Source organism: Hyperoodon ampullatus (assembly GCF_949752795.1).
Source record: "Hyperoodon ampullatus genome assembly, chromosome: 5".
NCBI lineage: Eukaryota > Metazoa > Chordata > Mammalia > Artiodactyla > Ziphiidae > Hyperoodon > Hyperoodon ampullatus.
The window spans coordinates 9,749,339-9,776,845 of NC_136918.1; the positions used below are offsets into that span (position 1 = coordinate 9,749,339).

General features: G+C 38.4%; 1 protein-coding gene across 4 annotated transcripts in view; it reads left to right on the forward strand.

Moving 5' to 3' along the window:
- Positions 1–2,952: 2,952 nt before the first annotated feature.
- Positions 2,953–27,507, forward strand: part of U2SURP (U2 snRNP associated SURP domain containing) — a gene marked incomplete at its 5' end in the record, with an annotated part of 52,012 nt that continues 27,457 nt past the window's right edge. The window contains 10 exons of one of the 4 annotated variants that reach the window (XM_079704752.1): positions 2,953–3,027; positions 11,470–11,514; positions 12,875–13,006; positions 20,757–20,855; positions 22,947–23,061; positions 23,628–23,761; positions 26,296–26,363; positions 26,911–27,005; positions 27,089–27,124; positions 27,212–27,294. In XM_079704752.1, the coding sequence (XP_079560878.1) occupies positions 2,983–3,027; positions 11,470–11,514; positions 12,875–13,006; positions 20,757–20,855; positions 22,947–23,061; positions 23,628–23,761; positions 26,296–26,363; positions 26,911–27,005; positions 27,089–27,124; positions 27,212–27,294 (852 nt within the window). The remainder of the gene's footprint in view (positions 3,028–11,469; positions 11,515–12,874; positions 13,007–20,756; positions 20,856–22,946; positions 23,062–23,627; positions 23,762–26,295; positions 26,364–26,910; positions 27,006–27,088; positions 27,125–27,211; positions 27,295–27,507) is intronic. The other 3 variants (XM_079704749.1, XM_079704750.1, XM_079704751.1) reach the window with 3 other exon arrangements.

A 27,507-nucleotide genomic window follows, 5' to 3' on the forward strand; every position in this document is an offset into this window, starting at 1 on the left:
ACAACTTACATGTACCTATTGAGGGAAGCTGCTCTTAATTGTGATTGTGAGTTTTTTGTTTCTTTTTTAGAAGATGATGGGGGTAGGAGTTTATTAATTAATTAATTTATTTTTGCTGTGTTGGGTCTTCGTTTCTGTGCGAGGGCTATCTCTAGTTGTGGCAAGTGGGGGCCACTCTTCATCGTGGTGCGCGGGCCTCTCACTGTCGCGGCCTCTCTTGTTGCGGAGCACAGGCTCCAGACGCGCAGGCTCAGTAATTGTGGCTCACGGGCCCAGTTGCTCCGCGGCATGTGGGATCCTCCCAGACCAGGGCTCGAACCCCGTGTCCCCTGCATTAGCAGGCAGATTCTCAACCACTGCGCCATCAGGGAAGCCTGTGATTGTGAGTTTTTAAGAGTGTACTTACTTAGGCCTTAATAAATGCCTATGTACCATTTCTAGTCAGGTCATATTTGTTTGACTTCCTTTGGGGCTTTACTGTATGAAAAAGAAGAGAGAGAAGAAGGCTATGTTCCTTTATGTTCAAGTCTTTAGGAGTAAACATTTAATAAAAATGATTTTTATGTGAAGTAGGACTTTAGGGATTTAAATGAAAAGTATGAATGTATTCACTTTACAGTGACAAAGTCAGCCTGCAGCATTGCCAGAACATGACTAGGCACGGCCAAGCCCACAATTCTCCCTTCATCTCAGCTGATGATTTCATTTTCTAATCCTAGATTGTAAACAGACAATGAAGATCTGGTGCAATGAGCATCTTGAGTGCGAAACAGGTTCCTATGGTAACAGAAGCAGAGTCTCTTTCTTAGGCTTGGTAGGGGAGGGAAGGCCTGTAAGTCTTCCTGGAGGAAGGGATATCTTCAATAAGAGTATAAAAAGAAATTGATTAGCCTTCAATTAGCAGTCAGGACTAATTGCGGGGGAGAAGCCCAGAAGTGAAAAAAGCTGGGCTCGAAAATAAATTCAGCAGGACTAGAGATTGTAAAGCATCATTCCATTTCAAGTGTAGCACTTGTTCCTTTCTGACCATTCCTTGTTTGCTTATTTGTTTACTGTCTGTTCTTCTACGCCCAACCCCTCACACAGAACAGGAGCCCTACCTGGCCTGCTGATTCCTCAGCCTGGCACACACGACTGTGAGTCTTTCCATGTGTCAGATTCAGCTTCCCTCACCACCACGCCAACCTCCTCTCCCTCTCCCCCCAACACCATCCAACAGACAAAATTCTACTTCCTCAGAGTTGGCTCAAATACTTCCTTCTCTGTGAAACCTCCCCCATCTCTTTGCCCAACCCCTACCTTTAGAATTAATTCTTTCAGGGTTCCCACAGCTAATGACCCTTCCTTGCAGCATAAATTGAATTCTACAGCGTTAGTTAGTTTGCTGTTCCCTTCTCTCCCCTATTCCTCATTAAATCTTTTTTTGTTTTGTTCCTCATTAAATCTTAAATCATATGAAGATAATGTGTTTTAGGCATCTCTGTAAGCCTCTCAACATTTCGTGCAGGCTTTTACACACAAAACGGGCTCAAAAATATTTTGAATAAATGAATTCAGGAGAAGGTCATGAACCCTTCTTCCTCCCTTCCCCCAGTGCTCAGAGCAATCTTTTTTTTTTTTTTTTTTGCGGTACGCGGGCCCCCCACCGCTGTGGCCTCTCCCGCCGCGGAGCACAGGCTCCGGATGCGCAGGCCCAGCGGCCACGGCCCACGGGCCCAGCCGCTCCGCAGCACGTGGGATCCTCCCGGACCGGGGCATGAACCCGCGTCCCCCGCATCAGCAGGCGGACCCCCAGCCACTGCGCCACCAGGGAAGCCCAGAGCAATCTTTTAAAACTTAAAATCTGATCATATCATAGCCCTACTTAACTGTGTTGAGGGCCGCTCTTCATCCTTGGAATAGAATTCTAACTCCCTAAGCACACTGGTTACCTCAGGGCCCCGTGTGAGCTTGCTCCCATCCACTTCTCCAGCCACGGCGATTCCCAAAACCTGGTCTAATAAAACGGGACTGCTTAATGTGACTGCACCACAGGGCTGTCCTGATTCACGCCACCAGGCTTTTATTTCAACGACTCCCTCTTCCTGAAATGCCCTTTCCATTTTCCTTGCCTGGCTTGGCTCAGGAATGACCTCAAGCAAGCTTTCCTTCTTTGACTATAGATCCTATTAAGAATTTAAAAAACCAAAAACCAAAAAGCTAAGTACAGAAAGGTTTATGGTGCTCCCCCCATTTATGTGATTAAAAATGAAAAAACCGTAGAATGTAATTCTTAAATGACACGCAACTTACATGGATGCTAGATTTAGAATACCATCTGTTTATGATTTTTCTTTCATTCACCCTCTCTCTGCATGTACCCGTTTTGACCCAGAGTCTATCCGATAACCCCACTACCGGAATCTCAGGTTGGGTCAAAAGCTTCCCTCCTCCGCTTCCGGACACCACTCTATTTTATATTAACTTGAACAGACTGCAAGTTTGCCTTTCCCACTAGGGTGTGAGCGACAGAGGTGGCGCGAACACCATCTCTGTCCACGGAGCGCCGGACCCCGGTCGGCTCCAGATTTATTTTCTGAGTTGAAGTAAAGGCTCCTCCCCAGCTGACGACGCATTTTTTCTTTAAGAAGACTTTCCTCCTCGCCCAGCAAGTGCAACTGGCTCGCACCTACCAAGGGTTGGTGCTGGAAAAAGAGTGAACTACCGACCGGCCCTGAAAGCCAGGACAAGAAGATTCTCTAAATTCTCGGGCCCAATAACGCGACACGCCACAGAAACGCCCCCAAATATTCCCCGGAATGGGCGGGCCCGGGAAATGACCAACACCGAAGTCACGTGGCGAAGCTCCTCTTGAATTTCGCCAACTCGGCAGTCGACTATTCGGCCTTGCACGCGCCTCAGGCCGGCTCCGCTGAGATCCAGTCTTTCGGCGCTCGACTCGCCCGCGCTGCTGCCGCTGCCGAAGGAGGGGCAAAGCTCAAGATGGCGGACAAAACGCCAGGCGGCTCTCAGAAGGCCAGTTCAAAGGTAATTTCTTAGAGAACTTAGTAAGTCAGTGAGTGTATCACTGTCGTCTGGGGACTACAGACGCTTCTGGCCAGAGGGAGGAGATTGGGGTGGGGGTCCGCGTTCTGGTCGCGACGGTAGGCCGGGCGCAGACGCACCGTGGTGCGCAGGTTGAGAGGCCTGGTATCTCCCCTTAGTCCCAGCCTGGATTCGGCTCGAGACTGGCGGGCCCAGGGCGGGTGGCGTGAGTAGTTCGGCTCCCGCTTAGCACTGGAGTGAAATCAGTGATTTAGACTGAGGTCTGAAGTCGGGAAAACGCGCCCCTGTATTTCAGCTTATTGAGCTCTGAGGCCGCGGGACAGAGCCTGGGAGAGGCGGGAATCGCTTCCCGGTGCTTAAGTGTCTGCCTCTGTTTCCTCGGCTCGTTGGGTTTGGATCTCGCACGCTTCCGGCCTCGCTCTATTTCCTTCACGTCCTCCAGGGAATAAATCTCTAGGGCCGCAAATTGTGAGGGGAGGACCAATAGTGGAAGGAAGCGGGGTTGGAAGTGCAGTTCTCCTTTGCGGTGATGCCTCGCCAAGGTTAATGCTACGCTCTACACGTGGTCTTAGCTCACATAAGAGGAAGTGTAGAATGAGCCCTTCGTTGGAGGGCTCGTTTTCGAGGACTCGGGGTCTTCCGCTTCTTCTGAAAGGAAAACTTTCATAGACTTGGAAGCCACCTAAGATTAGTAAATTGCTTTTGAGTTTACAGGGAACCGTGTGCACGTATTGTGAAACCACTGAACTGTAGAAGTCGTTTAGCGTTAGTTAGGTTGTGATTAGCATCAGGTCCTAAGTTGCCATCCTGGACGGGTCAGTCACTTAATCGTTTTTTGCTTCGAGTTTTTCATCTCCAACACGATATTAAAAGTAATAGTGCCCGAAGTACTTGTTAAGCTTTTTGATGCTGATGCAAGAAGTGTAATACTTAAAGGTTCTAAGGACTTACATCTTAAAGAGTGTGTATTATAGTAAGTAGGTTATGAGGAAGTTACGTTTACGGTAGACGGGGCTAGTCTTGTGTGTACAGTTTGTTCTGGGAAACATAAGCTATTACACACTTGCGTTCTCAGTTTCTGTTAAATCATAGTCTTTATGCCATTTGGTGAATGATGTTTATAATTAGTTCGTAATTAGTGATGGATTGACCAGAAATCTTTTAGTTATGTAGAAACTGTGGTAGAGGGCCAGTCTTGGCTGCTCTACAACCTGCGTTTACTCCTTGTTTGTTTCTCCCCTCCCCAGTACATTTCTCCTTGGTGAGGAGGGGCATAGTTGGGTACCTGACTGCCCACTTCCTCAGCGGACTCTGACAAAAACAGCCCTGCTTACTATTAGGGAACTGTTACTAAAGCTAGTGCATCCATAAAATTCACGCACAAGCCTCACTAGTTTTGTTTCTACTCAGCGTAATATTTTAAGTATCTTCTGTTTGAGGCTTTGGGTACATTGAAAACATTAATGTATATATATGTTCAGGCCTCCTTCTCTAGTAGTACTTCTCACGGTTGTGACTGTGTGGCTGTTCCCTGTAAGTAAATTGTTGGATCTTCCAGTAATCTTTTTAGTTTATATTGCTTTAGATTATAATCAGTTGATGCTGTTAAGAGATCTACCGATGTCTGTAAAATATCTCAGGAGGGTGCATGATGTAGTGGAGAGATTATGGATTTTGATAACAAACAAAAGGTATTTGGATTCAAATCCTGACTTGGCAATAAATTATATTTGCGGTATCAAGGCAAATTGCTTAAACTTTTCAGCCTCAATTTCCTTGTTCGTAATATGGACATAATCCCTTTTCTACAGGGTTCATGTAAGGATTAAATGAGTGAATATCAAGTACATAAAAAAAAACTTAGTTCCTTTCCTCTCTCCCCTTTGTTCTTAGAGGAAGTAAAAAGTACTTACTTTTCAAAATGTCAGGCTAAGTTCTAATCCTGAGATTCAGAATCTGTTATCATAATGACTGCTCAGATTACTGCTTTCTATTTCTAACACAAGTCCAGAATTTATTGGAGAGAGTATAAGATCATTTTGGTTAATATGACAGTGTTTGGAATTTCTAGCCTTTGATCTCTGTTTTGATTTCTTCCTCTGGGGAGTGCAGATGAGTGACATATTCTACCATACAGATGGAGTAAAAAATTCTTTAGTTTCATGTTCATTCTTACTCTTTGGTAGTTAAATTCCCATTGCTATGGGTAGGGATGCTTGTTAATTGTATTTCTAGACCCTGAGGAAAATGTTAATTTTAAAATGTACAAGAGGATGTAATGTACAGCATGGTGACTATAGTTAATAATACTGTATTGCATATTTGAAAGCTAAGAAGAGAGTAGATCTTAAAAGTTCTCATCACAAGAAGAAAAAACTCTGTAACTATGTTTGGTGACGGCCATTAACTAGACTTATTGTGATGATCTTTCTGCAGTGTATACAAATACTGAATCATTATGTTGTATACCCAAAACTAATACAGTGTTGTATGTCATTTAGACCTCAGTAAAAAAAAATGGAGCTAATTGAGGTAATTTAAGGTATTGAGGTAATTTAACAAATAAAATGTATAATAGGGTTTTTTGCTATAAAAATCACATTTTAAGTTTGTATAGTCAAATGATTTAACCTTTATGTGTAGTTGTCCCTGATGAAGAGACCCTTTATTTTCTGTGTAATTTTGCTGTACTTTTTATTTTAAAGCCTGACAAATATAGAAATTCAGTAAATGTTTTAGGAATTAGCTAAAAATTTCCTGTGCATTTATTCTTGTATCACCAGACTAAAATGATGCTTTGGGGGAGAGGGATACCATGTTGTAGCTTTGATTTTGGGAGGAGAGGCAAAGAGCCTATAATTGTTTGCTTAGAAAAATGTAAAATTTAATATATAAAATTAGAATTTAATTTATAAAAATTAATTTATTTTGATTGTAAGAGTTGTTTGCTCAGCACAATGAGGATATGAAGAGAATGTGGTATTCTCGTTCCCTCTGCAGCTCCTGTGCTGGTAGTACTACTAATATAATGGAATTGTGTGCCCTGTTATTTCACTCTGTGACAGTGCTTATTTTTTGCCAGTGGGTTAGAGAGGTAAATGGCTAAGTAGGAAATACTGCTGGCTTCCTTGGACACCCAGTGCTAAATTGGTGTGGGAACTATTTTAATTGCTGATTAACAAAAGTATTTCAGTTGTACGAAATATGTATTGATAGAATGAGGATCCATTCAAGGCTTATCATCCTTAGGTATATATTACTGCTTGTGTACATTTTTTTGGTGGTACCTGAAGCTATGAAAGAATTAAATATGATCAAAAACTCCAAACAAAACACAAACCTTGAAAAATTAGGCTCTGTTCTCCAGTTTTAGTTTAAACTGAATCTTTATTATGATATGGTTGTAAGATAAGATAACCGTCTTATCTTAAAATATAAGGTGGTTAGTTTTTGGGGTGGAAGGCTGTGTTTTGGGGTGGAGAGAGGAATTAGGAACTTTGGTTTTCTTGATTGGTGTCTTTTAGAAATTCGAGTATTTGTAGCACTGGTGCTCGAATATGACTATTAATATGGTTTTAAAAATTTTCTATCTTATTGGATTGAATTATTTGTTTTCGGAAAGTCTAGGTTTTTTTTTTTTTTTTGCGGTACGCGGGCCTCTCACTGTTGTGGCCTCTCCCGTTGCGGAGCACAGGCTCCGGACGCGCAGGCTCAGCGGCCATGGCTCACGGGCCCAGCTGCTCCGCGGCATGTGGGATCTTCCCGGACCGGGGCACGAACCTGTGTCCCCTGCATCGGCAGGCGGACTCTCAACCACTGCACCACCCGGGAAGCCCTGAAAGTCTAGTTTTTATTCTCTTCTAGTTTTTATTCCTGAAGCTTTTTTTTTTTCCTGGAAAGTATGATAAATTGACAAAAAGATACTCATTTGCCAGTAAGGCAAATGAGAGGAGGGCTCATTTGGTATGCAAGTTGAAGACTCCTGCCTCTCTATCCCTTTTTACAAAGAACATCATTTTTGAAAAACAAAAACAAGGAAAGAAAAAGGAGCCCCAAACTTCCTACAGGATATTAAACTCAAAAATATTAATATTACAAATAATTTGCCTCTTGTACTGTTAAGTAGCTTTAACAGTTTATTGCAGATTGGCCACATGCCAGATACTTTGCTGAAATAATTTTTTTTTAAAGCAAGATGCATTTGCCAATAGCACTTGAGGCTATTTGGTACTGTTAGATGTCTCTTCCTTGAGCAGTTAATTTTTTTTACCAGGCTTTCCTCATTTTAGATTACAGATCATTCAAAGCGTACTTACAACTTTTCATGTATTGGTAGTGTTTTGGATGTAATTTTAAGGATAATTTCAGGTTTATTATTTAACTCAATAGATTTGATGAATTTTTTTGAGAGGTAGACTTCGGTTTGTTTTGGAAAGTGGTATTCAGCTAGGTAGCTGTTACTTGTTGGTGAGTGGACAGCTTAGTATGTTGATAGTGAGGAGTGCAATTTTGTTGTGTAGGTACTTGTTCCAACTGGGTACGTCAGCAAGTTTATTGAGGCTCCTTCACTTGCCAGATTTTGTTTGACTCTGAGGAAGAAAAAATTAAATAAGATGATAATCAGTTTTGGGGAACATGCTGTCTAGTGGAAAAAGAGTCAACACATGATAGTTCAAAGCGGAGTCATCAGAAGCGTCTAAAACTTTAGGGAAAGAAATGACATATGGTTGATTGGAGGGTGGGGTGGGGAGGCTTCAGGAATGGAGGAGTTTGAGTCTTTTGAACAATGAACAGAGTTTTGAAGGGTAGACGCAGAGGTATAAAAAAGAGATGGGTGAGGTAAAGAAAATAAATCACTGGCAAATGGATTGATACATGTTCTGGTTTAGCCAATGTATATAGGACATTTGCATAGGGATAAAAGTTTCTGAGACGGAAGGATAAGTTTGAGCTAAATTGTGGCGGCTTTAAAACCTATGGAACAAAATTAGAGAGCCATGGAAGATTCAAGGCAGGAAAGTCCTTTAGGAAAGCTCTTCTGGAGACATAGTTTAGGAAGAATTTGGGAGTGAGGAGGATTAGTTTGAAGATTTTTGTAGTGCTGCTGATAAATATTAAAGATTGCTTCAAAAATCTCACCTCAGATACTCTTTGGGAAGCTTTTCTGACGTCGTCCCCACTCCCATTAAGATTTGCTTGCCCTCTGTGCTCTGGTGGTATAGCCACACTTTTTTACTTGTCTCTCTTATTTATTAGCTCCTAAGAACATTTATATCTCTGATGTAAGGCACAGTATTAGTAAGTGGTTGCCCAGTAAATGGGTTGAATAAAGGGAAGATCTGAACCACAATAGTGTCTTTAGTAAAAAGGGTCCCCAGAGAAGAGTTTCAGTAGAGGTGGGGTGAACAGAATTTGACTCAGTTGGTCATGGGGGACAGGGAAGTAGTCAAGGATGACCCTGGTAAAATGCTGCTGGCTAACACTCGTTGAGCACTTCTATGTACCAAACACTGTTCTTAGTGCTTCACCTGTCTTTGTCCTTCACAACAATCCTATAAGGCAGGTGCTATTCAGCATTACAGATGAAGGAACTAGGCCCAAGTTTACAAAGCTGGTAAGTGCTAAAAACAGGAAGTCTGATTCCAGAGTCTGTGCTCTTAACATTTCACTACTTCCATGTTATGACTGATTGAGAGTTACCATTCGGTGTCACAAGTAGGAAGGTCAACAGGAGAAGCTAGTTTGGGAGGAAACTATATTTTATATATATAGGATGTGAGGAACTTGCAGATATGCAGGTGAAGATGTCCAGGAAGTTGTTGAAGAACAAATTGGAACCCAGGAGAGGCACCAAGGTTGAAGATAAGGAATTGGGAGTCATCTCAGCACAATAAAAGTGTTGATATGCTTCCTATGGGAGTGATTGTTAAACTTGTGGAAATGTTAAGTTGATGCTTTAGAGGATGTGAGGAGGAAGGAGGCAGATGGGAATGGAGAGCGGACTAGGCAGAGTGGAGGTGTTGGAGGAATGTTGCTGTGGGTAGCTTGCTAATTTGAAAACTCAGGTGTGGCGGTTTTTCAATTGAAGTAAAGTAGGAGCAGCTGGAAAAAAAAGTTTTATGGTATCGTTTAGTTGGCTTCACCTCTGTCTCCTCAGCAGCCATCAGAATGATCCTTTTTTTTTTCCCCCTTGCTGTCCTTCCCCACATCTGTACTATATCTGCTTTCTCAAACTTGAGGTAAGTTTTTCTTGTGTCTGCTTCTTTATTGCCTCAAATCTCCCTTATTTTGCCTTTTCATTTCTTGCTTTTGGGTCTTTTCATTTGGATGAGGAATTGTGCTGTGGACTTCAGAAGATCTTTAAGCATCACTAATTTACTGTTCTTCAGTGAAAACATAAAACCCAAACCCAAGACAAATAACATACTGCAGTTCCAGATTAAGTAGAGGGAGAGACTCGGCTTCAGAAGTAGCATTACATTTACTGCTTACCTGGACCATTAGCTTTAGAAGTTGGTTATTCCTTTAAAATTTTTATTCACTAGTATTTGCATCTCTTTAACTGTTCTCAAGCCTAAAATTTCATTCTGATGCTGTGTAGCGTATCAGTGGAAAATGTTTGGTTTGCGGTAAATATGACCATCTTAGGTTAATTGAAATCAGCTGATGCATCGTCCTAAGCCATGCTGTTATTTTTAAATCCTAGAAAGGATGATTTGGATGTGGTGGCATAGATTAAGGAAAGGGTAGCACTTTCTTAGCTGCTCTTTCATGCTTATTCTTCTGGGTGAGCTTAAGAATTATTTTTGTCAATCCCCCTTGTCCCCTTGAAGAGACTTCCCTTTAGGATTTTGAGCTGTGGAATGAAATTGCATTAAATGCATAAATAAATTTAGGTGTAGTTGACTTTGTCTTAATAATGAGTTTTCCCATCTAGGAATGTGATGAATCTTTTCAAAAGTTGACTTGAATAACAACTCTTCTGTGAAGTTTGTATTTTCTTCGCACAGGTGGTACATATTTCTTTAGTTGGTTTCTAGGTGTTTTATGTTTTTTCTCACTGTTATGATTACCGTGTTATTTTTGTTACCTAGCAGGTTAACAGTGGTATATTAGAAGGCAATTGAATTTTTTTTTCTCCTCAATTCACTCAGTCCCTTGACGGAACTGTTTTTTTCTTTTTTAAGAGGAGTTATTTATTCTCTTGTATTTTTTAAGTGTCTGCAAATGGGTGCATTTCAAACTGATTCAAAGTAGGTTTCACAGGGTTAAATTTTTTTTTTTTTTTTTTTTGTGGTATGCGGGCCTCTCACTGTTGTGGCCTCTCCCGTTGCAGAGCACAGGCTCCTGACGCGCAGGCTCAGTGGCCATGGCTCACGGGCCCAGCTGCTCCGTGGCATGTGGGATCTTTCCGGACCGGGGCACGAACCCGTGTCCCCTGCATCGGCAGGCGGACTCTCAACCACTGCGCCACCAGGGATGCCCCACAGGGTTAAATTTAAATATAAAAAAATTTCTTTCATGCTACCTTGCCTTTTAGGAAAGGTTAGCAGGGAGAAGAAAGTGAAATAGGAGGGACACAATAAAAGTTGGGGACAGAAAAAAGATGGGTAGAAAGAATGGAGATGGCTGGTGGCTCAGTGCTTGGTTGTCTTGGGCTGATTTTGCCTAGGGTTCAGTATGGAGTTCAGAGGAATAAATTGATTCAGTATGAAAATCCGATCAGCTGTTCTTATCCTTATGTTTCAACAAGATAAGTAAAGCAGTACTGTGTGGACCCATAGGAATCTTATTGGCTTTTTTCTACATCATACAAATCTTCAATTTTTTCTTAAAAATGAATATATTGTCTTGTGCATTACATTTGAAATCTAGAACTGGGAGCTAGGATCGATGAGGTACTTGTGATCTCAAGATTCTTGATTTCACTTTTAATACTTAAATATATATATAAAATAAGTAAAATCTCACTACCCAATACCTTGAAAAATAAAAACAACTCAGTACCAGAGTTAAATTCTGGGCCTCCAATTAAAACTTCAGAAAGATACCACATATTATTTATTTAGTTAATAGTGTTATAGTTTGGCGGCTTCATCCTTTGCTGCATAGTGAAAAATCAAATAAATTATTATATGCCATATGTAATCTGAAATGTAGATTAATTAAAACAAAATCAGGTGAAGCTTTAACACTTGACCTTATTGGAAAGTGCCATTATTTGAAGACTGAACTTGACTGACACATTTATTTTGGATCACAATTTTTGTTTGTAAGTCAGAGATTGCCTTTGTTTGGTTTTATTAGCTGAGAAGAAATTGCTACAAGTTTGGAAAGATTGTGTAACACGAGAAATACTTGTTTTGTTAGCATAATACATTTTCTGATTATTTAAATGTTGGTTTTTATTTTTAATGCTTGCAGACCAGATCATCAGATGTTCATTCATCTGGATCTTCAGATGCCCACGTGAGTATAAAAGGCAATCATTGTCTTTTTTCCTTAAAATGTAATTTCTTTTTGTATATATCCCTACTTGATGTGTCCCTTATGATTTTACTTGATAAATAAATATGATTGCGTTGTATGTGCATATTTTCTTTAACCTTTTTTGCTAGATGTTCTGTGTTCTTTTTTGTGTTCTGTTATTCACGTAAGTTGGCCCCTCAAACCATGTTAGAAACCAAGTGTGTATATTTCCTTTTTTTTTTTTTTTTTACTGTGCTTGTAAAATTTTGTACATACATAGGTGTGTGTGCTTATACTTTTTTTTAACAAGTTTTGTGTTATACACATTTCTTTTCACAGTGCACAGAACACCTATTGCAAAGCCCTGCAAGTCAACAGATACAGCTCTAATCTAGTCTTTCTAATGGCATCTTAATTTTCCACGGGAGAGGTGTAATTATTTATTAAGCTCTTTCTCTGTTGATGGGCATAGATGTTTTGTTTCAAGCTTTTTGACATTTTGAATAATACTGCGATAAACTTTCCTTTACATGTGTTATTATAACAGTGCTAAAAGTGGGGTCTTCAGACCCCTGGGGTTGCTGAGAATTTTTCAGGGTGGCTGAATTCAGAACTATTTTGTAATAACACTAAGACATCATTTGCCATCACTGTGTTGACATGTGTACTAATGGTGCAAAAGCAATTGATGGGTAAACTGTTGGCACCTTAGCATGAATCAAGGCAGTGTCACCAAAATGTGCTAGTAGTCATTGTGTTCTTCCCCTCCAGACACAGTAAAAATATGCTAGTTTCACTTAAGAATGTTCTTGATGAAGCAGTAAAAATTATTAATATTAAATCTTGTCCTTGTGTATGGGTGTTTTTAACGTTCTGAGTGATGAAACGGGAGGCACATATAAGGCACTTCTGCTTGCCAAAGTGTGGTGTTTGTCTTGAGGAAGAGTATAATACTTGTGGGATTGTTTAAGTTGTGAAATAAAACTGGCTCCTTCTTTCATGGAATACCATTTTTACTTGAAGGTACAACTGACAGACAAACTGTGGTTAGTCAGACTTGGGTGTTTGGCAGATATTTTCTTGAAAATGAAGGAAACTAACCTTTTCTTTTAAGGAAAACAACTATTTGTTAGTGATATAAAATTTGATCTTTCAAGTGCAAGTTAGAATTATTGAAAACTTTCTGTACTTAAGAACTTTTCTGATGAAATCAGTGGTATTAAGGAATGGGACTAAGGGATAATTAGTGAAATATTTTGATAGTGTAAAATGAAGTTTGTCAATATTTGAACATTTGGGTTGATTCTAGTTTCAGTACTACATATATGATTTTTAAAAACTCGTTTTCCTTTTCTCGAAGATGGATGCATCTGGACCCTCAGATAGTGATGTGCCAAGCCGGACACGACCCAAGAGCCCAAGAAAGCATAATTATAGGAATGAAAGTACCCGTGAAAACGTTTGTGACTCTCCTCATCAGAATCTCTCAAGAGTAAGTATTGATAAAGATAAGAAAGGATAGATAATGATTTTGATCTGCCCTTGATTGAATTTGGTAGTTGAATATCTTGGTTTTGTACTTGTTGGTTCATCTTGTACTATTTGAAAATAGCATTCATTATTCTATTTGGGTTAACAATAAATTCAAACTCATCTAAGGAAATGTTTTTTAGCTCATATGTAAGATATGTTTCATTTAAAATTTTTAATTTATTTTAAAAAACCAAGGAGTGTTTTGAATGTAAAATGGTTAATAGATTTATTGTTCTCCCCTTATGCCAAACCTTTACTGAACCAAGTGCCAGAGGCCAGTCACTGGAAATACACAGATGATTAAAACACACTTCTTGTTCTCAGCTTATACATAGTCCCAGCCTGGGAAGCTAACAGGAGCAGGTGCTGTTCACTCTGGTCAGTGCAATTCCCAGGGCGCTGCAAGCACCCAGAGAAGGAGCATCTTCACTGCCTGTATCTGCAAAGTACTCTCGTGTTCTTTTAGTCTTTTTTTAATTTCAAATAATGTTTTCTTGTCATGGTTAAATTTGGAAAATATAATAAAGAGGACAGTCATTACCAGCCAGTATTGATATTGATAACACTTTATTTTTCTTGTTTAATATTTTTAAGCATAAATATATTTTTACTTTGCTGAGGTCCATTTTACAGGAACACATTTTAAAAGATTCTTCAGGTCTAATTTTTTTTTAATTTTAGGAAAAACTGTGTAAACAAACTTTTTAATGGATGATTATATTTTTTGAGTAAGTGTTCCATAATTTCCTTAACCATTTCTCTCTTAGGTGTCTAAGTTTAGCTCTTAGGATATAGATAAAATTGAGGACAAAAATTTTGCTTTGTAAAAGTATGTTTCTCATTGAATTTGTATGTAATTTTACCATTTGTTTAAACTTCAGCAGTTGAAACCAAAGGTGCTGAATGATGGCAAAACATTTTCCTTTTTTCTATTTTCGGAAAAAATTTACTTTGAATGTGTTTGTGAAACCCAGTATTGACTTTTGAGTTATGAACAGCTTTATTTTTTTTTAAAGGGATTTTAATGTAACCTGGAAGTAGTTTGCAGCAATATTACTTTTCTATTTTGTATCTTGCCAAGGGCAAGCCTGTTTAATAACCAAGGGGTTGATAGTTTAATGTCATAATTGGTTAACTTCTCATTTTGGTAGGTGAGAGAGAAACCTTCAGATTTCAACTGCAGATTAATATTTTATGCTGTATTTTTGAATTTTATTTATTGTTTTATACAGCAGGTTCTTATTAGTTATCCATTTTATACATATTAGTGTATATATGTCAATCCCAATCTCCCAATTCATCACACCACCACCACCACCCCTCACCGCTTTCCCCCTTGGTGTCCATACGTTTGTTCTGTACATCTGGGTCTCAATTTCTACCCTGCAAGCCAGTTCATCTGTACCATTTTTCTAGGTTCCACATATATGCGTTAATATATGATATTTGTTTTTCTCTTTCTGACTTACTTCACTCTGTATGACAGTCTCTAGATCCATCCACATCTCTACGAATGACCCAGTTTTGTTCCTTTTTATGGCTGAGTAATATTCCATTGTATGTATGTACCACGTCTTCTTTATCCATTCGTCTGTCGATGGGCATTTAAGTTGCTTCCATAACCTGGCTATTGTAAATAGTGCTGCAGTGAACATTGGGGTGCATGTGTGTTTTTGAATTATGGTTTTCTATGGGTATATGCCCAGTAGTGGGATTGCTGGGTCATATGGTAATTCTGTTTTTAGTTTTTTAAGTAACCTCCATACTGTTCTCCAGATTGGCTGTATCAATTTACCTTCCCACCAACAGTGCAGGAAGGTTCCCTTTTCTCCACACCCTCTCTAGCATTTGTTGTTTGTAGATTTTCTGATGATGCCCATTCTAACTGGTGTGAGGTGTTACCTCATTGTAGTTTTGATTTGCATTTCTCTAGTAATCAGTAATGTTGAGCAGCTTTTCATGTGCTTCTGGCCATCTGTATGTCTTCTTTGGAGAAATGTCTATTTAGGTCTTCTGCCCATTTTTTGATTGGGTGGTTTGTTTTTTTTAATATTGAGCTGCATGAGCTGTTTATATATTTTGGAGATTAATCCTTTGTCCATTGATTTGTTTGCAAATATTTTCTCCCATTCTGAGGGTTGTCTCTTCGTCTTGTTTGTAGTTTCCTTTGCTTTGCAAAAGCTTTTAAGGTTCATTAGGGCCCATTTGTTTACTTTTGTTTTTATTTCCATTACTCTAGGACGTGGATCAAAAAAGATCTTGCTGTGATTTATGTCAAAGAGCATTCTTCCTATGTTTTCCTCTAAGAGCTTTATAGTGTCTGGTCTTATATTTAGGTCTCTAATCCATTTTGAGTTTATTTTTGTGCGTGGTGTTAGGGAGTATTCTAATTTCATTCTTTTACATGTAGCTGTCCAGTTTTCCCAGCACCACTTATTAAAGAGACTGTCTTTTCTCCATTGTATATCCTTGCCTCCTTTGTCATAGATTAGTTGACCACAGGTGCTTGGGTTTATCTCTGGGTTTTCTATCCTGTTCCATTGATCTGTGTTTCTGTTTTTGTGCCAGTACCATACTGTCTTGACTACTGTAGCTTTGTAGTATAGTCTGAAGTCAGCAAGTCTGATTCCTCTCGCTTCGTTTTTTCCCCCTCAAGACTGCTTTGGCTATTCAGGGCCTTTTGTGTCTCCATACAAATTTTAAGATTTTTTGTTCTAGTTCTGTGAAAAATGCCATTGGTAATTTGATAGGGATTGTGTTGAAGCTATAGATTGCTTTGGGTAGTATAGTCATTTTCACAATATAGATTCTTCCAATCCAAGAACATGGTATATCTCTCCATCTGTTTGTATCATCTTTAATTTCTTTAATCAGTGTCTTATAGTTTTCTGCATACAGGTCTTTTGTCTCCCTAGGTACGTTTATTCCTAGGTATTTTATTCTTTTCGTTGCAATGGTAAATGGGAGTGTTTCCTTAATTTCTCTTTCAGATTTTTCATCATTAGTGTATAGGAATGTAAGAGATTTCTGTGCATTAATTTTTGTATCCTGCAACTTTACCAAATTCATTGATTAGCTCTAGTAGTTTTCTGGTGACATCTTTAGGATTCTCTATGTATAGTATCATGTCATCTGCAAACGGTGACAGTTTTACTTCTTCTTTTCCAATTTGTATTCTTTTTATTTCTTTTTCTTCTCTGATTGCTGTGGCTGGGACTTCTAAAACTATGTTGAATAATAGTGGCGAGAGTGGACATCCTTGTCTTGTTCCTTATCTTAGAGGAAATGCTTTCAGTTTTTCACCATTGAGAATGATGTTGGCTGTGGGTTTGTCATATATGGCCTTTTTATGTTCAGGTAGGTTCCCTCTATGCCCACTCTGGAGAGTTTTTATCATAAATGGGTGTTGAATTTTGTCAGAAGCTTTTTCTGCATCTATTGAGATGATCATATGGTTTTTCTTCTTCAGTTTGTTAACATGGTGCATCACATTGATTGATTTGCGTATATTGAAGAATCCTTGCATCTCTGGGATAAATCCCACTTTATCATGGTGTATGATCCTTTTAATGTGTTGTTGGATTCTGTTTGCTAATATTTTGTTGAAGATTTTTGCATCTATGTTCATCAGTGATATTGGTCTGTAATTTTCTTTTTTTGTAGTATATTTGTCTGGTTTTGGTATCAGGGTGATGGTGGCCTCCTAGAATGAGTTTGGGAGTGTTCCTTCCTCTGCAGTTTTTGGAAGAGTTTGAGAAGGATGGGTGTTAGCTCTTCTCTAGATGTTGGATAGAATTCACCTGTGGAACCATCTGGTCCTGGACTGTTGTTTGTTGGAAGATTTTTAATCACGGTTTCAATTTCATTACTTGTGATTGGTCTGTTCATATTTTCTATTTCTTCCTGGTTCAGTCTTGGAGGGTTATACCTTTCTAAGAATTTGTCCATTTCTTCCAGGTTGTCCATTTTATTGGCATAGAGTTGCTTGTAGTAGTCCCTTAGGATGCGTTATAGTCCTGTGGTGTCTGTTGTAACTTCTCCTTTTTCGTTTCTAATTTTATGGATTTGAGTCCTCTCCCTCTTTTTCTTGATGAGTCTGGCTAATGGTTTATCAATTTTGTTTATCTTCACAAAGAACCAGCTTTAAGTTTTATTGATCTTTGCTATTGTTTTCTTTGTTTGTATTTCATTTATTTCTTCTCTGATCTTTATGATTTCTTTCCTTCTGCTAACTTTGGGTTTTGTTTGTTCTTCTCTCTCTCTAGTTCCTTTAGGTGTAAGGTTAGGTTGTTTATTTGACGTTTTTCTTGTTTCTTGAGGTAGGCTTGAATTGCTATAAACTCCCCTCTTAGAACTGCTTTTGCTGCATCCCATAGGTTTTGGATTGAGGTTTTCGTTGTCATTTGTTGCTAGGTATTTTTTGATTTCCTCTTTGATTTCTTTAGTGATCTCTTGGTTATTTAGTAACATATTGTTTAGCCTCCATGTGTTTGTATTTTTTACAGTTTTTATCCTGTAATTGATATCTTGTCTCACAGTGTGGTGGTCAGAAAAGATACTTGATAAGATTTCAGTATTCTTAAATTTATCAAGGCTTGATTTGTGACCCAAGATATGATCAGTCCTAGAGAATGTTCCATGAGCAGTTGAGAAGAAAGTGTATTCTGTTGTTTTTAGATGGAATGTCCTATAAATATCAATTAAATCTGTCTGGTCTCTTGTGTCATTTAAAGCGTGTGTTTCGTTATTAATTTTCCGTTTGGATGCTCTGTCCATTAGTGTAAGTGAGGTGTTAATGTCTCCCACTATTATTGTGTTACTGTCGACTTCCTCTTTCATAGCTGTTAACAGTTGCCTTATGTATTGAGGTGCTCCTGTGTTGGGTGCATATATATTTATAATTGTTATCTCTTCTTTGATCCCTTGATCCTTATGTAGTGTCCTTCCTTGTCTCTTGTAACATTCTTTATTTTAAAGTCTATTTGATGTGATATGAGTATTGCTACTCCAGCTTTTTTTTGATTTCCATTTGCATGGAATATCTTTTTCCATCCCCTCACTTTGAGTCTGTATGTGTCCCTAGGTCCGAAGTGGGTCTCTTGTAGACAGCATATCTATATGGGTCTTGTTTTTGTATCCATTCAGCAAGCCTGTGTCTTTTGGTTGGAGCGTTTAATCCATTCACATTTAAGGTAATTATCGATATGTATGTTCGTATGACCATTTTCTTAATTGTTTTGGGTTTGTTTTTGTAGGTCCTTTTCTTCTCTTGTGTTTCCCACTTAGAGAAGTTCCTTTAGCATTTATTGTAGAGGTGGTTTGGTGGTGCTGAATTCTCTTAGCTTTTGCTTGTCTGTAAAGCTTTTGATTTTTCCATCGAATCTGAATGAGATCTTTCCCAGGTAGAGTAATCTTGGTTGTAGGTTCTTCCCTTTCATCACTTTAAGTATATCATGCCACTTCCTTCTAGCTTGTAGAGTTTCTGCTGAGAAATCAGCTGTTAACCTTATGGGAGTTCCCTTGTATGTTTTTTGTCGTTTTTCCCTTGTTGCTTTCTGTAATTTTTCTTTGTCTTTAATTTTTGCCAATTTGATTACTATGTGTCTCGGCTTGTTTCTCCTTGGGTTTATCCTTCCTGGGACTCTCTGATCTTGGACTTATGTGGCTGTTTCCTTTCCCATGTTAGGAAAGTTTTCACCTATAATCTCTTCAGATATTTTCTGGGTCCTTTCTTTCTCTCTTCTCCTTCTGGAACCTCTATAATAGAATGTTGTTGCATTTAATGTTGTTCCAGAGGTCTCTTAGGCTGTCTTCATTTCTGTTCATTCTTTTTTCTTTATTCTGTTCCGTGGCAGTGAATTCCACCATTCTGTCTTCCAGGTCACTTATCTGTTCTTCTGCCTCAGTTACTCTGCTATTGATTCCTTCTACTGTATTTTTCATTTCAGTTATTGTATTGTTCATCTCTATTTGTTTGTTCTTTAATTCTTCTAGGTCTTTGTTAAACATTTCTTGCATCTTCTCGATCTTTGCCTCCATTCTTTTTCTGAGGTCCTGGATCATCTTCACTATCATTATTCTGAATTCTTTTTCTGGAAGGTTGCCTATCTCCACTTCATTTAGTTGTTTTTCTGGGGTTTTATCTTGTTCCCTCATCTAGTACATAGCTCTCTGCCTTTCATCTTGTCTATCTTTCTGTGAATGTGGTTTTTGTTCCACAGGCTGCAGGATTATAGTTGTTCTTGTTTCTGCTCTCTGCCCTCTGGTGGATGAGGCTATCTAAGAGGCTTGTGTAAGTTTCCTGATGGGAGGGACTGATGGTGGGTAGAGCTCAGTAAAACTTTAATCCCCTCGTGTGTTGATGGGTGGGGCTGAATTCCCTCCCTGTTGGCTTTTTGGCCTGAGGCGACCCAATACTGGAGCCTACCTGGGCTCTTTGGTGGGGCCAATGTCGGACCCTGGGAAGGCTCACACCAAAGAGTTCTTCCCAGAACTTCCGCTGCCAGTGTCCTTGTCCTCACATGAGCCACAGCCACCCCCCGCTTCTGCAGGAGACCCTCCAACACCAGCAGGTAGGTCTGGTTCAGTCTCCATTGGGGTCACTGCTCTTTCCCCTTGGCCCCGATGCACACACTACTTTGTGCCCTCTAAGAGTGGAGTCTCTGTTTCCCCCAGTCCTGTCGAAGTCCCGCAATCAAATCCTGCTAGCCTTCAAAGTCTGATTCTCTAGGAATTCCTCCCTCCGTTGCCAGACCCCCAGGTTGGGAAGCCTGACGTGGGGCTCAGAACTTTCACGCCAGTGGGTGGACTTCTGTGGTATAAGTGTTCTCCAGTTTGTGAGTCACCCACCCAGCAGTTATGGGATTTGATTTTACTGTGATTGCGCCCCTCCTACCCTCTCATTGTGGCTTCTCCTTTGTCTTTGGATGTGGGATATGTTTTATGATGAGTTCCAGTGTCTTCCTATTGATGACTGCTCAGCAGTTAGTCGTGATTCCTGTGCTCTCGCAAGAGGGAGTGAGAGCACGTCCTTCTACTCCGCCATCTTGAACCATTCTAGTCTGTATTTAATAAACATTTCCTCTCTTTTAAAAGTTTATGACTCAAAATTATCATTCAAATAAATAACTGAACAATTAAAAGTCTACAATTTGTTCAAACCATATTTACAAGGAAATTGCTTCTAAGTTACATAAATGAAGAATTCATTAAAATACTATTTTCTCATATTCAGAATTAATTGATGACTGTTTACTTGTGTGAAACCTAGAACACAGTATGTGATATTTTCCCAGCAATGAAAATGAAATTATTTTGTTCATAAACATGAGTTTTGTTGACGAAGAATTGGGTAATTTACTGAATTACAAAAGGAAGTGATGCGATTTTTGTACCTGAATTGGGGGCTCTAGATGGTAATGATTCCTGCTACTGAACCATGGAAATAGATGCCTCTTTCTCCCTATTTGAATGTCTGTTTTCTATCACTGCTTCTTTTGCCCAGAAACATCTATACTTTCCTTCCTCAAGTGCTTTTATTCTTGTCGCCAAGTAGGTTGAATGAGTTCTAAGCCTTTATGTCTCTCTCTGTGTTTTATTTTTACTTTATGTATTTAAAAATGGCTTTTATAAGTTATTAACCTTGAGGTTAATAACAAGTTAAATTGATAATGTGTATGTAAAGGTATGCTTTTTATTTGTTTTCACAGCCTCTTCTAGAAAACAAACTTAAAGCATTCAGTATTGGAAAAATGAGTACAGCTAAGCGAACTTTAAGTAAGAAGGAGCAAGAAGAATTAAAGAAGAAGGTAATGCTTAAAATGTATTTTTAGTTACCTTTATAAGTGTGTCTAAGGAGGCGTTAAGTGTATGGACAGTAGAGAGATGTTTTTCAAAGATTCTTGACGTCCAGTGTCTTCTCAGCTCCCACCCCAAGTTAAGTCTTATTATAACACAAGATATATTCGGAGAAGTCCAGCTTTATCCCTGTCCCCTCCAACATTTCCTCTCTTCTGTATAAGAGTTTTGATTGTTTTCTGGTCTATTCTTTTTGTATAAGCAAGTTTGTATAAATGTATGTTGTGCCTGCTCTTTCTTAGATGAACGATAGCTTGCTATATTCAGTACACTTTTCTCCACCTTGCTTTTTTCACTTAACATTATATCTCAGAGATTACTGGAAGTATACTGAGATATTGCTTGTTGTTTTTTTATAGCTCTATAGATATGCCATAGTTTATTCACTAAAATCCTACATTCACTACAATGCCTATTGAGGGCATTTGTGTTTTGGTCTTTTGCCGTTTCCAGTAGCGCACTTAGGGATAGTGCTAGGCATATGGGTTTATTCCTAGTGTATCTTTAGGGTATATTCCTATAAGTGAGATTACTGGGTTGAATGGTAAATGCATAGCTGTAATTCTGCTAGATAGTGTTAAATTGGTCTCTCATATATATGGGCGGGTCCATTTTGCATCCCTGTAAGCAGTGTTTGAGAGGTTGGTTCCCTGTAGCCTTGCCAGTATTTTTGAAGGACTTTTGCCAATCTGCTAAGTGAAAAAATGGTATCTCAGTGTAGTTTTAAATTTGCATTTCTTTTATAAGTAAGGTTGAACAACTTTTCTTGTGTTTGATTTTGTGAACTGTCTGCTCATATCTAAACCAGTATTCCTCTAAGTTAGTAGGATATCTCTGTTTTTAGAAACTCCTGTATTAAGTATATTGTAACACTTGTCTATGACATAAGGTACAGTGTTCTTACTCAGTTTGTTGATTGCCTTTTTATTTTGCTTCTGTTGTTTTTTTTTTTTTTTTTTTTTTTTTTTTGCGGTACGCGGGCCTCTCACTGCTGTGGCCTCTCCCGTTGCGGAGCACAGGCTCCGGACGCGCAGGCTCAGCGGCCATGGCTCACGGGCCCAGCCGCTCCGTGGCATGTGGGATCTTCCCGGACCGGGGCACGAACCCGTGTCCCCTGCATCGGCAGGCGGACTCTCAACCACTGCACCACCAGGGAAGCCCGCTTCTGTTGTTTTTTTTCCATGCAGAAACTATTTTTTGTTGTATGGTCAGATTTATTATCAGTCTTATGATTTCTGGTTTTTCAGTTTACATTTTTTTACTCCAAGCTTTTAAAGGAATTTCCTCTTGTTTTTCCCAATACTTACATTTAAAAAAAATTAAATCTGATTCATTTGCAATTTCTCCTGGTATGTGGTGTGAAGAATTGGTTCATTTTTATCTTTTTTTCCAAATAACTGTCAAATTATCCCACCATCATTCATTGAAAAGTCCGTCTATTCTCCACTGATTTGAGAGGCCCCTTTTATTGAATACTAAATTTCCACGTGCTATTGGATTTATTTCTGTATTTTCTATTCTGTTCTGTTGGCCTTCCTATTCATACATGTTTTGGGGACATTTAGAATAGTTATAATTGTCAAGGTTCTTTTGAGGTTTTTTTCTTTAATGCCAACTGTCTGGAGATATTGGTTCTTCAGACTTCTAATACTCATGTCTTTAGTGGTTTGAAAGAAATGTTTGTATTCAGAGTTAAATTGTTGTGCCTTAGAAATGTCATAAACATTAATTGAATAATATATTTTGTGTAGTCAGTTGTCATACAGTTGGACCCTTGCATTGTCTCTAAACAGATTTACTTAGTGGGTCCTTTTCTTGTTCCACAAATTACCTGTAGAGGAGCAAAGCCCCTCTTAATTCCAGTGTTAATTAGTATCTTAAATATCTACTAAGCATTAGATATTACCGCCTGTTAAGGTTGCTTAATAACCTGCTTTCCCCATTGGAGGGAGAGGTTTTGTTTACATTATTCTTGGATGAGTTTCACCGTATATACAGTAATTTTTGTATCAAGTGATGTTAATATTTTCGTATGTATTTAGGAGGATGAAAAGGCAGCTGCTGAAATTTATGAGGAATTTCTTGCTGCCTTTGAAGGAGGTGATGGTAATAAAGTGAAAACGTTTGTGCGCGGAGGTGTTGTTAATGCAGCTAAAGGTTAGTGTGAATATTACAGTCTTTGAGCAAACCCAAAAAGTCTTGGTTGAATTGCTTTTGAGTTTCATGTTTCCTTTCTATCAGCACCCTCTAGTGGTGATTAGTAATGATTAGTAAAATTAATGGCCAAATGTGGATTAATGACAGATTGGAGCCAGATAAGTTTAAAAAATGTTTTTAGTACCTTTCAGGTTTCAAGATAGCAGAGAACTTTGCAAACATTTTCAAGTATTTTATAGTTTTACTGTATATTCCTAGGAGTGGAGTTGCTACTCATATGGTAACTTTGTTTAACCTTTTGAGAAACTGCTGTACTGTTTTCCAAAGTAGCTGTACCATTTTACAGGTTTTATAGTTTTACTATAAAATGATTAAATTAGTATTTTTGAGAGTAAGGCAGTAATATTTGAATAATATTTGAATTGAATTTCATATTTTGTCACTAGTGATATATCTTAATACTAAAAACATTTTACTAAGTTGTGTTTATTTTTAATAAAAATAGTAAGTAAACAAAATCCACATAATGTGAAATTAGTTTTGAAACTTAGTATTTTAAATTTCAGAAGAACATGAAACAGATGAAAAAAGAGGTAAAATCTATAAGCCATCTTCAAGATTTGCAGATCAAAAAAATCCTCCAAATCAGTCATCCAATGAAAGACCACCATCTCTTCTTGTGATAGAAACCAAAAAACCTGTAAGTCATACTTAAATAATTGACCATTTATGTTCAGAGATGACATTGCCAATAATATTTTCTGCACTTCCACTGTAAGCAGGACTTTGGTTTCTCGTTTCTAATTATTTTGGTAGTAGATGTTGAGTTTTGATGCTTAACCTTCCTAGATGAGAGATAATAAATTAGGACACATAGATGATACTCTTTTTATGTTTGTTGAGCAGTGAACATTTGCTGTTACTCATAGCATACTGCAAGTTGAAAGTTAGCTATAGTATAGGCATAAATGTAAAATAATGGGATTGTCTTTTTAAGCAATGCTGAACTTGGGTATTTAAATATCAGCATGTGTAGTATCAGTTACTTTGGAAGATGGTGTACTCCAACAATGTGTCTGTTGCCTGGAACATTTTTGGAATTTATTTGGATTTACTATCAGAACTAGTGACACTTTCCTTTAAATATTCTCAGTGTTAGAAAGTCTTTATGTTTTGAGAGTGGGATTTTTTCATGGGGGATGGTAGGTAGATGTGGGTCTTGTCATTTGGAGCCAGATTTGAGGAAATGTGATTATGCTGAATAGTGAGACTGATTTTTCTTGTGTGACTTTTAAAATAGCTCTGAAAGCAATTTAAAAAACAGCTTTATTAAGTGTTTTTTTAACGTATGTTGACAGTTGTGCAACAGTCACTAATCTCTAATTTTGAAGCATTTTTATCATCCCAGAAGGAAACCTTATACTTAATTTCAGTCAGCCCTAACCTCTGGCAACCACTAATCTACTTTCTATCTCTTTGGATTTGCCTGTTCTGGACATTTCATGCAGATGGAATCATATAGCATATGGCCTTTTGTGTCTGGCTTTTTAGCATAATGTTTCAAAGTTCATCTACATTTTGGTATATATATCAGTACTTTATTCCTTTTTATGGTTGAATAACATTCCATTTTGCAGATATAGCTCATATTGCTGATCCGTTCATTACTTGATGGACATTTGGGTTGTTTCTACTTTTTGGCTATTATGAGCAATACTTCTGAAAACATTCATGTATAGGCTTCTGTGTGGACATATATTTTTAATTCTTTTATATTCCTAGGAGTGGAATTGCTGGTCATATGGTCACTAATTGTTTAACCTTTTGAGAAACTGCCATACTGTTTTCCAAAGTAGCTGTACCACTTTACAGTCCCATCAGCATTGTATATGAGTGTTCCAGTTTTTCTACATCTTCATCACCACTTGCTAAAATTATTTCAGTCAACTGAGTGGGTGTGAAGTTGTATCTAATTGTGGTTTTGATTTGCACTTGCCTAGTGATGTTGAGCATCATTTTATTTATCATCCACTTGGAGTCTTCTGTAGAGAAATGTCTTTTCAGATCCTTGGCGCATTTTTTAATTGAGTTATTTGTCTTTTTATTGTTGAGTTGTAAGAGTATTTTACAGCTTCTAGAGTCAAGTCTCTTATCAACTATGTTGTTTTCTCCCAGTTTGTGGGTTGGCTTTGCCCTTTTTTGTTAGTGTCCTTTGAATAACAAAAGCTTTTAATTTTAGTGAAGTTTAGTTTATCAATTTTTTGTTGTTGCTTTTTCTTTTGTTTCTCATGGTGTCATATCTAAGAAACTATTGCCGAATTCAGGCTCATGATGGTTCACTCCTATGTTTTTAGGTCTTATATTTAGGTCTGTGAACCATTGGAGTTAATTTTTGTATATGGTATGAGGTAGAGGTCCAACTTCATTCTTTTTTATGGGTGGATATTCAGTTTCTGTACTTCCATTTGTTGAAAAGACTATTCTCCCCCATTGAATTATTTTGGCACTTTCAAAAGAGGGATTCCAAAAGCATTTTTGGAAGCCGTTTTTTTTTTTTTTTTTTTTTTTTTTTTGGGGGCGGTACACGGGCATCTCACTGTTGTGGCCTCTCCCGTTGCGGAGCACAGGCTCCAGATGCGCAGGCTCAGTGGCCATGGCTCACGGGCCCAGCCGCTCCGTGGCATGTGGGGTCTTCCCAGACCGGAGCATGAACCCATGTCCCCTGCATCGGCAGGTGGACTCTCAACCACTGCGCCACCAGGGAAGCCCTGGAAGCAGTTTTAAGAGAGGAATTCCAGTGGTGTTACTGTTTGTTTCAGTAATTCATTTCCTTCTAAGGTGATTGTTTTGAAGGGTGCATATTTTTGGTCGTTGTTCACGGCAGTTATTTACATGGCAGTTCAGTTACTTTATGTTTATTAATTTTCCCTCCAGTACCCTTCCAGCAGTATTCCGGCCTAAGTATTGTAGGCTTTGGGGCAGGGGCGGGGCAGGGGATAGAGTTGGTGGCTCCTTTAAGACTGCTCCTTGTTGTTTTAATAATGTGTTAAATTCTCAGTTTTAGAAAATAGGAAGGAAACTTCAGTGGTAACAGAAGCATTCTTTCTTTTTAATTTAAATAATTAGATCGTAATTGGCACTGAAATAAGTTTATTTAAAGTGATCTGATTATCGAACCATTAGTTTTGTTTAACCTTGTTTTCTTTGAAGTATAACTTATCATATCCTTCATAGCCACTGAAGAAAGGCGAGAAAGAAAAGAAAAAAAGCAATTTGGAACTCTTCAAAGAAGAATTGAAACAGTAAGTTTTATATAGTGTTGAGAATGGCTCTCGTAGGTATTTTGAGCTGATACTTATAGATGCAGGTATGAAGAATGTAGTCTACCAATTCGTTTTTACTAACTGGCTTACCATGAGGCTGTTTTATTTTGTGGGTTATGTTTGAAAATGAAATTAGCCTTTTGTCCAGCATCTAGGTTGCTTCTGTTATGTGGATGCAATTAAATTGATTTAACTAATGTCCAGAGTCCTGTTTGCAGTGGAAACAATATAGTCACTGAGATATGAGGAGTGGTCAACCTTTAGCTAAGAAAGAACAAATTAAGTGGTTTTAATGTTGAATTTCCTTCTCACCTTAGAAGTGGGCTTTGTATTCTACTGCTTACATGATATATCAGAAGTTTGCTCATGACTTGTAGCTGAGGGACTCTTTAATCTTGGTTGTCAGTACTGGCATTACACACAAATATTTCAGGTTATTTCAAGATGATATCTGGATAAGTTCTGTTATTAAATGTGAACAAGCAAATTTTGGCTCGTTATTAGTGATTATATATATTTTCAACAGAATTCAAGAAGAGCGTGATGAGAGACATAAAACAAAAGGCAGGTTAAGTCGATTTGAGCCGCCTCAGTCAGATTCTGATGGTCAGCGTCGTTCTAGTAAGTGACATTTATTTTAATGTTTGTTTTTGTGACGAACTATTCCAAAAACTAAGAATTATTTTCTTTTCCCCCTTTTAAAGTGGATGCGCCTTCAAGAAGAAATAGATCATCTGGTGGTAATACAGTTTTTTGCTTTTTTTAATCCATAGAAATTGTCCAAACTTTGTATTTTGCAGGTTATAATTTTTTCTTCTTTGTCCTAGTTCTCGATGATTATGCACCTGGCTCACATGATGTAGGAGATCCAAGCACTACTAATTTATACCTTGGAAACATTAATCCACAGGTAATATTAGAAAAGTAAGATGAATGTTGGCTCATATGCTGTATACTTTTGTAGGAAAACTGCTTTGTCAGTCATTAAAAAAAATGAAGTCAAGAATCTGAAGTAAGGGCTTCCCTGGTGGCGCAGTGGTTTAGAGTCCGCCTGCCGATGCAGGGGACACGGGTTCGTGCCCCGGTCTGGGAGGATCCCACGTGCCGCGGAGCGGCTGGGCCC